This window comes from Brachyistius frenatus, unplaced genomic scaffold (genome assembly GCF_029030835.1).
Source record: "Brachyistius frenatus isolate BFR_SWC_R1_liver_20210118 unplaced genomic scaffold, ASM2903083v1 Contig_5, whole genome shotgun sequence".
Classification (NCBI taxonomy): domain Eukaryota; kingdom Metazoa; phylum Chordata; class Actinopteri; family Embiotocidae; genus Brachyistius; species Brachyistius frenatus.
The window spans coordinates 2,580,240-2,593,063 of NW_027210604.1; the positions used below are offsets into that span (position 1 = coordinate 2,580,240).

The 12,824-nt window shown below is 40.6% G+C and overlaps 3 protein-coding genes and 10 non-coding genes across 13 annotated transcripts; 9 read left to right on the forward strand and 4 right to left on the reverse strand.

The window, feature by feature from the left end:
- Positions 1-41: 41 nt before the first annotated feature.
- LOC138635000 (histone H3) lies at positions 42-709 on the reverse strand. The gene has a single exon (XM_069722295.1). It carries the CDS (start codon positions 530-532, stop codon positions 122-124), a length of 411 nt encoding a protein of 136 aa, XP_069578396.1. The 5' UTR covers positions 533-709; the 3' UTR covers positions 42-121.
- A 499-nt stretch (positions 710-1,208) lies between these two features.
- LOC138635009 (histone H1-like) lies at positions 1,209-1,886 on the reverse strand. The gene has a single exon (XM_069722306.1). The coding sequence runs from the start codon at positions 1,871-1,873 to the stop codon at positions 1,256-1,258; it is 618 nt and encodes a 205-aa protein (XP_069578407.1). The 5' UTR covers positions 1,874-1,886; the 3' UTR covers positions 1,209-1,255.
- Positions 1,887-2,989: 1,103 nt separating this feature from the next.
- Positions 2,990-4,482, reverse strand: LOC138635017 (histone H2B 1/2-like). Its single transcript, XM_069722318.1, has one exon. The coding sequence runs from the start codon at positions 4,465-4,467 to the stop codon at positions 4,096-4,098; it is 372 nt and encodes a 123-aa protein (XP_069578419.1). The 5' UTR covers positions 4,468-4,482; the 3' UTR covers positions 2,990-4,095.
- Positions 4,483-6,346: 1,864 nt separating this feature from the next.
- Positions 6,347-6,419, forward strand: trnav-cac (transfer RNA valine (anticodon CAC)). The gene has a single exon. It is a non-coding gene; the product is annotated as a tRNA-Val (tRNA).
- Positions 6,420-6,758: 339 nt separating this feature from the next.
- On the reverse strand, positions 6,759-6,831 carry trnav-cac (transfer RNA valine (anticodon CAC)). Its single transcript has one exon. It is a non-coding gene; the product is annotated as a tRNA-Val (tRNA).
- Positions 6,832-7,029: 198 nt separating this feature from the next.
- On the forward strand, positions 7,030-7,102 carry trnav-aac (transfer RNA valine (anticodon AAC)). Its single transcript has one exon. It is a non-coding gene; the product is annotated as a tRNA-Val (tRNA).
- A 273-nt stretch (positions 7,103-7,375) lies between these two features.
- On the forward strand, positions 7,376-7,448 carry trnav-aac (transfer RNA valine (anticodon AAC)). Its single transcript has one exon. It is a non-coding gene; the product is annotated as a tRNA-Val (tRNA).
- Positions 7,449-7,905: 457 nt separating this feature from the next.
- Positions 7,906-7,978, forward strand: trnav-aac (transfer RNA valine (anticodon AAC)). The gene has a single exon. It is a non-coding gene; the product is annotated as a tRNA-Val (tRNA).
- A 212-nt stretch (positions 7,979-8,190) lies between these two features.
- trnav-cac (transfer RNA valine (anticodon CAC)) lies at positions 8,191-8,263 on the forward strand. Its single transcript has one exon. It is a non-coding gene; the product is annotated as a tRNA-Val (tRNA).
- Positions 8,264-8,516: 253 nt separating this feature from the next.
- trnav-aac (transfer RNA valine (anticodon AAC)) lies at positions 8,517-8,589 on the forward strand. The gene has a single exon. It is a non-coding gene; the product is annotated as a tRNA-Val (tRNA).
- Positions 8,590-9,502: 913 nt separating this feature from the next.
- trnav-cac (transfer RNA valine (anticodon CAC)) lies at positions 9,503-9,575 on the forward strand. The gene has a single exon. It is a non-coding gene; the product is annotated as a tRNA-Val (tRNA).
- A 1,414-nt stretch (positions 9,576-10,989) lies between these two features.
- On the forward strand, positions 10,990-11,062 carry trnav-cac (transfer RNA valine (anticodon CAC)). The gene has a single exon. It is a non-coding gene; the product is annotated as a tRNA-Val (tRNA).
- A 479-nt stretch (positions 11,063-11,541) lies between these two features.
- trnav-aac (transfer RNA valine (anticodon AAC)) lies at positions 11,542-11,614 on the forward strand. The gene has a single exon. It is a non-coding gene; the product is annotated as a tRNA-Val (tRNA).
- The last annotated feature ends 1,210 nt before the right edge of the window (positions 11,615-12,824 follow it).

Genomic DNA, 12,824 nt, shown 5'->3' on the forward strand with positions numbered 1-12,824 from the left:
CGCAAGGTACGTCATAATTATTATAGTAATTCACTGATAAATTGGAAGTTGAGCTCTATTAGTGGGGATATGTGGCTCTTAAAAGAGCCGTTGTGTTAGTGTGAACTGGTCCCTGGTCAGTTTAAGCTCTCTCTCCACGGATGCGGCGGGCGAGCTGGATGTCTTTGGGCATGATGGTGACCCTCTTGGCGTGGATGGCGCACAGGTTGGTGTCCTCGAACAGGCCGACCAGGTAGGCTTCGCTGGCCTCCTGCAGCGCCATGACGGCGGAGCTCTGGAAGCGCAGGTCGGTCTTGAAATCCTGAGCGATCTCCCTGACGAGGCGCTGGAAGGGCAGTTTGCGGATCAGCAGCTCGGTGGACTTCTGGTAGCGGCGGATCTCCCTGAGAGCCACGGTACCGGGCCTGTAACGATGGGGCTTCTTCACTCCTCCGGTGGCCGGGGCGCTCTTCCGGGCGGCCTTGGTAGCCAGCTGCTTCCTGGGAGCTTTTCCTCCGGTGGATTTACGAGCGGTCTGCTTGGTTCTGGCCATTTTCAGTTCTTCTGTCTCTTCTGTGTCAACAGCTAAAGCAAGAATGAAGTCTAGGCGGGATCGAGCGGCTTTATAAAGGAGCAGCCGGAACGAGGTCAGCGCTGATTGGTCCAGATCCGGCTCACGTGCTCTGTAGCTGCTCAACTATTGGAGAAAAGATATTTGAAATTTGAACTTAAAGCGCCACAGAAAGTAACTAACGGCTGCTGAAAAGAAAAGAAAAAGGGTTATTTGAGAGAAACATAAGCGGGTTATCATTTAATATTTGATCTAACTGAACTTTTTAAAAAGAAATACATACTATAAATATACTATAATATTTAACTTAAATATAGAACTATAAATGTAGTGATGGAATGATTTTAGTAATCGTATTTTTAACACAATTAAGACTTATCGGTTGTTTATTCTGTCTAATCATATATTCAGGTTCAAGTTCTAATCCATGATTTTATGTACTTGCTCGGTCTTATTATTATTATTATCAGGTCTATTTTAGAGTAACATCAACGATTAGAAAAACATTAAAAGAAATGATAATTTACATTAAACATTATGTTGTAACATGATGCAGCAGCTGGTGACTTACTGCTTTTGTGTAGACTAATATAATTACTATTATATTACTATTATATGTTTTAATACTATATGCCAGGAAGGTCTTTAGTAGAGCGTGTGGTGGCTCTGAAAAGAGCCTTTGATGCACTGCGTGCTGGATCAGATTTACTTCTTGGTCTTCTTGGCTGCGGTCTTCTTCGGGGTAGCTTTTTTGGCTGCGGGTTTCTTTGCCGGCTTCGACTTCTTGGCGACAGCGACAATCTTTTTCGGACTCTTCTTGACGGCCTTTTTCGCGGGTTTCTTGGGCGCTGCCTTCTTCGGAGACTTCTTGACTGCCGCTTTCTTGGCTGCAGGTTTCTTAGCCGCAACGGTCTTCTTCGCGACCGGCTTCTTAGCCTTGACGGGCGCCTTCTTCTTCACCACCTTCTTGACCGGGGCGGCGGCTTTGGGCTCTTTTGTGATCTTGAAGGAACCGGAGGCGCCAGTCCCCTTCACCTGAGTCAGGGTCCCGTTTGCGACCAGCTTGGAGACGGTGGCGTTGATGCGTTTGTTGGCTTTGATCACATCGATGCCTTTGGTCGCCAGGATCTTCTTGACCGCAGAGCTGGAGAGCCCTCTGCGCTCCTTGGACTCGGCCACGGCGGCGACGATGAGCTTGACGAGGCTCGGTCCGTCCTTCTTGGGCCGGGGAGCTGCCTTCTTCTTGGCGGCTTTAGCCGCCGGTTTTGTTGCGGCCTTTGCCGGAGCTTTCGCCGGTGCTGCTGTTGGAAGTTCCTCTGCCATGTTCCTAAGTTGGTGTTCGTCTGAAGTTGTACGAGCTCGAAGCTGGAGGCGGGACTTATGACGAGCAGATGAGAACCGTGGAGAGGCAACCCGCACCCGCCGCTCCGCTGCCGCCTCGAATGTGGCCACACTTGTGTTTTCTCCTCCACGTTTTGGAGAGAAATTCCTCACAAAGTCACTGCTTTAAAACACGAGTGTTACTGCTACCGCAAGAAAACACGTTTCCCTCCGGCCTGAGCCGGTGTTTGACTCCCAGGACTCAGTCGGTTCACTCCAGCAGGCTTCAAACCTCTCGGATTCACGGTCACTTTGTGCCGCTCGGCTCGACTTTTCCTCACATTTCGTCTCCTAAAACGGCCAAAAGCGGCTTTTATTCGAGGTGTTGGAGCTGTTCCACTTAACAAAGACATTCAGGGACCCGATAGAAATAAAATAGTCGCGGTGATGCGATTTGTTGACGTTTAATAAGTGAAGTTTCCGGTCGGTGTAAACACACGGACGGTGACGGTGACGAGCTGGTTGGGACTCCTGGAAAACACTTTCTGTTCCCATTAAATCTTTTGACAGTGAACCGACCGCAGCGGTTAACGAGTGGAGTTTTATTCTGATTTAAAGTTTCATTAAAACTATTATTTGTTTCTTACGCTGTGCAAAGACTCAACTTAATGTCCCTGTAATCAGCTCCAGTTTGTCTGTAACCTGACTTATCAGCTCCATCCAGAAATAAAACGTATAATCAGTATTTTTTTATGAGATTTCTAAACATCATTTTAAACAAAAATATTCACTTTGTAATGATCCTCAGATGAGTTAAAAACACGTTTGCCTTTTTTTTTATTTAATTTTTTTTTATGCCATCAAACGGGAAAGAAAACACTGAAATTATGAGAATTGTTTACAGACTTTATGTTTGAATCCAGTTTGATGACTTAAGTCAAAATTATATGTAAAAGCTGATCAATATATTGTGAGAAATCAATACAGCATTTGCTTAAAATATGGTTTGAATCATGATCATTTGTGTCATTTGCAGTAAAACTAATAATCATGAAGTAAACAAAATTACTATTTTATGGATAAACTCTGTACATGTTTTAATCATTTATTTGTTTTCATTTGAAGTTTTAATTTTAGGTAGGTCACGTGCTCAATAGTACATGTTTCATAAGTGAATATAATACAATATTAATAATGATAATAATAATAATAACTGTACTGATACAAAATATGCAATGAACAAGCAAATGAATGCAGTGATGCTGATTTAAATGGATGCAGAGATATTTTAACACAGTTACGTGACAAAAGTTATTAATATTTATTAATATCCAGAAAAAGGGAGACCGAATAAATAACACAAAATAATTTGATAATCAGGAGGAAATTTAAAAAAAAAGTACCTGTGACAACAAATAGTTTCAATATACACTGCATTTGCTTTTTTATTTTATTTTATTTTTTTTAATGATTTTTATCTTTTTATGGTCAAAATAACTAACCATAATGTAAACATGAACATAAATATAAGATTTAAAAACAGCTTTATAAACAGGTCTTGGATGCTTCGGGGGTTTAAATAAAGGAGAAAATGTCTTTGTAACAACTTGATGGCAGAAAATATAATGAAAAATAATCATTTAATATTTTATTGTGTACCAGGAGGACTTAAAGATCAACAACAATAACTAGTTTTCTGTCTCAGCCTGATAATAAACAGGAAATATACATTTACTGTTTGTTTATTCCACTGAGCAGTACATACAAGGAAACAGCGCCACCTATTGGAACTTTGTTTTTTTATCACCCCTTTGTTGCCTCCTGAAGAGTCTAGTGGGTTTATTTCTTTATATAAATCTTTATTAAAGATCAGTTTTTACGACAAATTATCTTCCTACTTCTAAAATAATTAGTTACTAAAATGCACCAAATGCAGAACGGCTCGAGATAAATGTGGATGTTTTGGGAAATTAGTTTTCATTAAAATGTAGTTTATTTGATAGAAAAATTATATTGATTTAAATTTTTTTTAAAAAAAAAGTGTAATGGTGATTTTATCATTTTTGCAGAAATATCATTAAAGTCATGCTGTTAAAAGAGAAATATAATTTTTTTTTTTGTCTGGATGACCATCACAGTCTGTCGGGAAATCAGCTCTTCCAGAGGCGGTGTGTGGCCCTGAAAAGGACCGTTGTTGTTCTCTGTAGGTTTTAGTCAGAGAGGAGTTACTTGGAGCTGGTGTACTTGGTGACGGCCTTGGTGCCCTCGGACACGGCGTGCTTGGCCAGCTCCCCGGGCAGCAGCAGGCGGACGGCGGTCTGGACCTCCCGGGAGGTGATGGTGGAGCGTTTGTTGTACTGAGTCAGGCGGGAGGACTCGCCGGCGATGCGCTCGAAGATGTCGCTCACGAAGGAGTTCATGATGCTCATGGCCTTGGAGGAGATGCCGGTGTCCGGGTGCACCTGCTTCAGCACCTTGTACACGTAGATGGCGTAGCTCTCCCTCCTGGTCTTTCTCCTCTTCTTGCCGCCCTTGGCGGCGGTCTTAGTCACGGCTTTCTTGGAGCCCTTCTTGGGCGCTTTGACTGGGTCTGGCATGGTTATGTTCGTTTCTGCTGAGCACGGATTAACTCTGGCCGTGTCGACTCTCTATTTGAATGCGCTTCATGTAAATAGACTGCGCTGTTTCTCACTTGTGATTGGTTATTTTATCCCAAATTAGCGCATGCGTTCCACAAAGTCACCGCCCTGAGCGAGGCCAGACCGAGAAAATATTCGAGTTACAATAAATGACTGAAGACTTTTCCAACATCTAAAATTGTCTTTTGACAATCTGCACAAATATTATAATATATGTAATATTATAATCTGAAAATGACACATCCTTTTTTTTTTTAAATTATTATTATTATTTACCTTGTTGTGAGTCAGACAAAATGAATAGTCTGAACAAGGCAGTGACTCTGACCAGATTTAAAACTGTGAAGCAAATTCAAAATCTTCGTTGGATATTTTGTGAGGAAAGTTTTCAGCTGACAGAGTATCTTCAGGAGTAACAGTATGTTTAGGAGTGACAGAGTATCATTAGGAGTAACAAAGTATCTTCAGGAGTAACAGTATGTTTAGTAGTAATAAAGTATCTTTCAGGAGTAATAGAGTATCTTCAGGAGTAGCAGAGTATGTTTAGTAGTAATAAAGTATCTTCAGGAGTAATAGAGTATCTTCAGGAGTAGCAGAGTATGTTTAGTAGTAATAAAGTATCTTCAGGAGTAATAGAGTATCTTCAGTATCTTCAGGAGTAGCAGAGTATGTTTAGTAGTAATAAAGTATCTTCAGGAGTAATAGAGTATCTTCAGGAGTAGCAGAGTATGTTTAGTAGTAACAAAGTATCTACAGGAGTAATCGAGTATCTTCAGGAGTAGCAGAGTATGTTTAGTAGTAACAAAGTATCTTCAGGAGTAACAGAGTATCTTTAGGAGTTTAAACACGGTAAAATATTTTACGTTGGCGTTAGTGAAGTTAAGAGCTGCGGACTTAGTCTGTTTTCGCGGTGGTTTTGCTGATGAAGCAGCGAAGCTAACTTCAAGGCCACGAGGTGGACTGCTGCCAGCAGCTATCACCGCGCTCATTTGGAGGATAACGGCGCTTTAGCACCTGAGTTTCTGCGTGAAAGTGGACGCGGTGTGAGAGCTGTGAGGAGACGGACCATTTAAAGGTCGACAGATACGAGGTTTATCGGGTTTATAAGTGGAGTTCATGGATTCAGCGCAGACACCTGCACGTGGAGAAAGGGCAGAGTTGCAACAGGATTTAAATGAAGTTTGCTGCACAGTCTTGAGTTTTCGAGAAACAGTGAGTACATTTTTTTTTTTTTTTTAATTTTATTTCTCCTGTGTTAAATGCAGCTTACTTCACATTTCTTGTTAACATATATTGTTTGCTGTCCTAATATATTTAATCTGAGGTTTTATACGTGTTTAACTCACAATTTACAGAAATGAGTGCTACAGTTTGGCTGCTGGGAGTTTTAAGCTCACAATAACAGTATAAAGCTTTAATACGATAGAACAAAAACAAAAACACGTAATGACGTCATACTGATGCGCAGGGTGTCCGTGAAGCATTGAATGGACGGTCTCACTGAGTCCCCTCCGTTGTCCTCTGTCCTCTGTATTGTTGTTGGTTTATCACGGCTCCTCCTCCGGAGCTCCTCACAGACGGAGGCTCAGATGTTGATCTGAATCTCAGTTTGAGTGGCTGATTTACCTACTAAATCATTTTTTTCCCCGTTTTTTTTGTATGAATGGAACACTATTAATATTAATAGAGTATTTTCAGGAGTAACAGGGTATCTCGTACTAGTATTATTATTTGTACTGCTTTGCCAGAACAGTTATTACACATGTCTTGCGTCATCCAGGCGCAGTTACGCAGTAGCCACCTACTTCTTAGCGGTTATGTGAACAGTTATTTGCAAGTTTCCGTAGTGTAGTGGTTATCACGTTCGCCTCACACGCGAAAGGTCCCCGGTTCGAAACCGGGCGGAAACATTATTGGTATTTTGTTAAATTTTCATTAAATAAATATAAACTAAATTAAATGTTTCATGTACAATACAGTATTTCCCAGTGTTAAAATATGTCAGAGCATTATTATATTCATTAGTCATGTGAAAAGTTTGGTTGGACACGATGGCTATGACAGAAAAACAAACTACATACCATTATGGAAGAAGTAGTACCGACTTTGTGTTTATGAATCCGAAGGTTCAATATCCAAACTAGATCAGCGTTACTGTTAAAACAGGGAAAAACAGTGTTAAACTTATTAATCATTTTACAGTTTTGGATGGAAAGTGATTAAAAGTATAAACAATAAATACAAAATAATGTTTCCGCCCGGTTTCGAACCGGGGACCTTTCGCGTGTGAGGCGAACGTGATAACCACTACACTACGGAAACCTGTAACTACTTCATTTACAGGATAAATTTTTAAAAAAAAGCATTACTGTTGTCATAGTTACCAGTAAGGGGGCGAGGGTGGGTAGGTCTAAGTTTAGCTTTTATGAATTTGAAGATTAAATATATAAACCGGCTTTATGCAAGGGCTCCTGTTGAGAACATATTTATCTTCCGTGAATCGCCTTTCTTTTACAACGGGTTTCCGTAGTGTAGTGGTTATCACGTTCGCCTAACACGCGAAAGGTCCCCGGTTCGAAACCGGGCGGAAACATATTTTGTTATTTTCACCATTAAATATATATATTTTTTTTTTAAAGCACCCCACGTTTCTTCTTATTGCTTTCCCCTCAAAGATATATTTACACCACCCAAATATCCACGGTTTGACTCCACCCGTGGTCAAACTACAACTAGTCAACAACGTTGAAGTGTGTGTGTGCGCGTGTGTGATTTACTGTCACGTGTCTTCTGGCTGCGTGACGAGCTCTGCTGCGCGCGACATTATTTCGATTTGTCGAACCGGCCCTCAGATTGGACCTCAACGGTTTCCGTAGTGTAGTGGTTATCACGTTCGCCTAACACGCGAAAGGTCCCCGGTTCGAGACCGGGCGGAAACATTTATATTTCTTTATTTTGGTCTTCTTTCGCAGCTGGATGGAGGTGGAGGTGGTGGAGGAGGTGGAGAAGCAGCAAATGGCAGCGGTGGTGCCATTATGACGTCTAAACGAGAGAGTAAAAATCACGTCATTTTCATTTGTATTTCTATGAAACATGCAGAAGGTATTAATAGTATGAATTAAAATACAACTAATGGATGAAGAGGTGAGCTGAATTACGTTTATTCTTGGTGGGCTGGATCATTGTTTTAGAGCCAGAAGAAGACGCACCAAAGATGTCACGCTAGAGCAGAGGTCTTCAACAGGGGGTCCGCGACCCCTGGGGGGGGTCCGTGAAATTGTTGGTTAATTAGTCAATCTTTCATTGTCTTTTTTTGACATTCACTCTTCAGTAGGAGGAAGACATTCCCCACACAAGACAGATTTTTTTTTCTGCTTCCACTCCACTACTCCAACAGTTTCCGTAGTGTAGTGGTTATCACGTTCGCCTAACACGCGAAAGGTCCCCGGTTCGAGACCGGGCGGAAACACTTATATTTCCATAATTTGATCTTCTTTCACAGCTGTGGGCTCCAGATGTGAAACCTTTGGATGGAGGAGGCCTTATTACTTACTGCAGCTGGTGGTTCCTCCACGACCGTCCAGGTGGGTCGCCACCGCGCTGGTTGAATTTAGTGTTTTAAAGTGTTTCACCTGTAATGGTGTTTTTGTGTGATCTGGCCCTTTAAGACGCCTCCCAACAGTTTCCGTAGTGTAGTGGTTATCACGTTCGCCTCACACGCGAAAGGTCCCCGGTTCGAAACCGGGCGGAAACATTTATGTTTCTATATTTTGGTCTTCTTTTACTGCTTGTTGGGGTTAAGACCGCCCGACCGGTGAGATGTAACGGGATGTTGGGATCTCTGGAAGAGGTCTGTATACCGGGGGGCAGCATACTCAGCATCCGCTTGGTTGATGAGGTCTTTGTTCCTGCGGTGTTTTTCCCCAGAAGACCATCACTAACCTACTCTAAGTCCAAACCTCTCTCCAGAGTTACGTGGAAACTGTCTCTCAGTCTGGACTCCAGCAGTTTCCGTAGTGTAGTGGTTATCACGTTCGCCTAACACGCGAAAGGTCCCCGGTTCGAGACCGGGCGGAAACATTTATGTTCCTATTACCAGGTGGTTTCTCTGCAGCTGGTGTTGGTTATCTTGTTCAGGTGCTTCCACTCTCCCCGTGTGTTTTGTAGGCGTGGCCTAGCTGTAAGAGGTCCGTCCAATTGGCTGCTAGATTGGTTGCCAGCACCTGAGGAGGGAGTGGCCTAAGAGTATAAAAGGGCTGCCCTCCTATGATTGCTTTTTTTTTTTTTTTCCCCTCTGCTGAGAAACATGGCTGCTCAAATTTAGATTTATTTTTGTTTGTTATTTTAATTTAAGGAGACATGGTCTGTCATTGTTTTGGGTATTTTGTCGCTGTATATAATATATATAGATATATACTGTACTGTATATACTGTGCATTTTATATTTTATATTTAATATTTTTACTGCTATTTTATTGCTTTTCTATTATTCTATTATTATCTTATTGCTTCTGTATGCTGCTGTAGCGAAAAATAAAGTAACTTAATAAAGTAACTACCTAACCTAACCTAACCTAACCTAATCTTAAACCGTAGTATTGGTGAAATTCCCACGCATAAGTTAAATCGTGTGTTTTCAGGTCGGTGGCTCGTACTGTAGGTTTGTGGCTACCTGGCTGAGACACCGCTTTCCTGATGAGTTTTGTTGTTGTTGTTGTTGTTGTTGTTGTTTTATTTATTTGCCTCTGATCCAGTGTAAGACGGCCTAATTAGTGGAACTACTTTCCCGCCAGGTGTAAGAAACGAAATCCACTCGTTGTCTGCTGTTTTAATTTGTTATTTTTTTGTGCGGTAGTATGGCCAGAGCATTTTGCTGAGGGTACAAACTCCACGACTGTCCAGGTGGGTCGCCCAGCGTGCTGGTTACCTGGTTGAGTCGGTGGACTCCGTGTTTAAATCACCAGTCAACTGGACCTTAAGCAGGATTTTAACAGTTTCCGTAGTGTAGTGGTTATCACGTTCGCCTCACACGCGAAAGGTCCCCGGTTCGAAACCGGGCGGAAACATTTATATTTCTTTATTTTGGTCTTCTTTTACTGCTTGTTGGGGTTAAGACCGCCCGACCGGTGAGATGTAACGGGATGTTGGGATCTCTGGAGCCTCTAGCTCTTTTACAAAAAACAAACCAAAAAAAAAATGTTGTTTCAGCAAAGTCAACAAACGGCGTTCGTGGATTGGTGAGGCCTTCTGCTGCATAAGTCTGATGTACTTTTGTGTATCAGTAGAAGTACTTTCACCTCCCCAGGCTGATAAAAGAAGTGACTAGAGGAGCCATCACCGAGGTACCGTGACGTTGGTTGGCCACTGGCAAGGCCTTGTTTTCTTTGTTGTAGGTGGTTGTTGTTGTTGTTGTTGTTGCTGCTTCTCCACAATCTCCTTCACCATTTTCTTGAGGAGGAGTAGCCGTGGCAGTTGTAAGAGGTCCGTCCAGAGGGAGGGAGTGGCCCAAGAGTATAAAAGGGGCTGCCTGTTATGTCCCGTCTAGGGTTGGCCCGAGACATAACCAGGGTGTAAGTTTTTAGCCCCGTTTTTTTTTTTTTTTTTTTTCCCCCCAGGTCCCAAGCAGCCCCGCAGGATCACGTGAAGCTTTCTCAGATCATTAACAATTTATTTATATGGTTTACAACAATCGATAATCTGAACGAAAAATGCCTTCGGGGTGAACCGAGGCCAAAACAACAAATAAAACAATTTTAGGAACATCATCATCTAACCTATCCAAAACTCAACGAAACAAAAAGAAGTTCATCTCTGGAAGAGGGCAGCATACTCAGCATCCACTTTGGTGACGAGGTCTTTGTTCCCGTGGGTGTTTTTCCCAGAAAAACCGGGTACGAAGGTGATCCCGGGATTTGGGATCCTGAAGGCAGCACGGCAATCCCTGCACGAAGTGGAGAACATTTATAAATGTTAAACACAAATACATATTGTTATGTTATATTATTTTTCTTTAATTTTACAAACAAAAGTAAGCGGGAAGGGAAATGTGACGTTTGATTCTCACCCGTCATGAAGTTGGCTTTTGGCAGTCCGGCAGAAATGTTCCCACGGGAACGCATCTCGTTTTTTTTGTTGTTTTTTGTTTACAAGATTCACATCCTGGAGGCAGAATATAGCACTGACTGCTCGTAGTTATTATGACATGGGGTCGACCCACTCCTGATGAGTTTTTACCAACTCTGTTGGAAGAGAATGAAAATATTCACTCAATAAATTTAAAAAAAAAACTATATATATATATATATATATATATATATATATATATATATATATATATATATATATATATATATATATATATATATATATATATATATATATATATATGTATATATATATATATTTATATATAGATATATATAATTGGGTAGGGGCTCATGTGTTTTTGTGTGATCTGGCCCTTTAAGACGCCTCCCAACGGTTTCCGTAGTGTAGTGGTTATCACGTTCGCCTCACACGCGAAAGGTCCCCGGTTCGAGACCGGGCGGAAACATTTATATTTCTTTATTTTGGTCTTCTTTCACAGCTGTGGGTTTAGCCTACGGTTTATTACCAGGTGGGTTCACTGCAGCTGGTGATTGCTCTATTGGTGGGATGTAACAGGCTGTTGGGGTCTTCTTTTTTTAATTTATTTTTTTCTATTTCTTCAACATAAGGAATTATATAATAAGTTTTTAAAATACAACATGCGTGTATAAATTGTAGTCAAAGTAACTTTACGAAATATCTGGTACGCAGGTCAGTGTTTCTTCCCAGTCAGACACTAGATGGAGACAAATAGCTGTTAATGCCACAGACACCCAGCAGACACTGTTGCTGTAGTATCAGATCATATTTTCTCAGTTGTGTATGCTGATGTTGACGTAATAACAGATCATATTTTCTCAGTTGTGTATGCTGATGTTGCCTGGTGAATTTATTTTTTTGAACGAAAAAAAATTTTCCGACTGTTCCCTGCATCAGCTTTCAACCGTTTCCGTAGTGTAGTGGTTATCACGTTCGCCTAACACGCGAAAGGTCCCCGGTTCGAGACCGGGCGGAAACATTATTTATTTTGTTTTTAATAAATGACTGAAAACATCACCTGGTTAATTATTTGCCACTTTACTGTGCCAGTGGAATTATTATTTTTTTATTTTTTTTATTTTTTTGTAACTATAAATAAACACCCGAGTCGTCCCACTTCAAAAGGGTGCGTTGCCTTCAGGGATCAGATGGTTGAAAAGTATTACCACGGTTACTGTGATTACCTGCATGTGTACAATCTTTGTAATGCACGATGACATTAAAAAATGAGCAGTTTTTGATATATATAGTTGAAAGAGAAAAAAAAAAAATCTACTGCACATTTCGCTGTTAATGTTGGTAGTTCTTATTTGCACTTTCTCAGTAAACCAGCAACTTATTTAAACAACACGGATGTCACAGTGACCTTTTCCATATAAAATCTTATCACTTTATTTTGTAATTTTTTTATTTTTTTTTTTTATCCTTTTGATATTTGTGACATTTTGTTATGATTAGTGTATAAATACTTAACATTAACATGTTTGAGTGACATTTGACCTTTGACCTTCAAAGTATACCGAGTTCATCGGTATGTGCGTATAAATCCTCGAGTTAACGAAATGTCGCCCTCTGCTGGTTACGATCGCCGGATCAGTCTAGAAATCTTTCCCCTGTGTGGATTATATGTCAAATATACTTTTCAGTGATTTATTTAAAGTTATTCAGTCCATGTCAAGATTGTTTACTTATTATTTACTCGCTGTATATTCTGCCACTGAGTTTAACGCAAGTTTTATTCAAGTAAATAAAGTCTTGAGGTACTTGGACTTTATTTTAAACTACTTCATACATGTTGTATTTCACTAACAGCTTTAGTTACCATTACTTTTATGTTTTTTTTCCACATAAAACGTAGAATATGAGGGATTATAATATATTAAACCACTTGGCAGTATAGGAGGTAGTTAAAATATGCTCCATCTTGACAAAGTACAACATCAAATTATCATCAGCAATAGAAATTATTTAATAACATGACACCGAAAGGAGTACTTTTACACTTGATAGTCTTACGCACGTCTTTTTTTTTTTTTTGTACGTATTACCAACAAAATTTAGGTCTCATGCACATTTTGTTGAAAGGTTTTGTTGCGTCTCGGTTTTCTCCTTTTTATTCTGCAACATTTTGAGGCCTAAAAAGGCAAAACTGAACACGAGTTACACGTTAATAAACAGCGCCACCCAAT

What these genes read in the sequence shown, in the direction of transcription:
- LOC138635000 (XM_069722295.1), bottom strand. Translation starts at nt 532, where the DNA reads ATGGCCAGAACCAAGCAGACCGCTCGTAAATCCACCGGAGGAAAAGCT.
- LOC138635009 (XM_069722306.1), bottom strand. Translation starts at nt 1,873, where the DNA reads ATGGCAGAGGAACTTCCAACAGCAGCACCGGCGAAAGCTCCGGCAAAG.
- LOC138635017 (XM_069722318.1), bottom strand. Translation starts at nt 4,467, where the DNA reads ATGCCAGACCCAGTCAAAGCGCCCAAGAAGGGCTCCAAGAAAGCCGTG.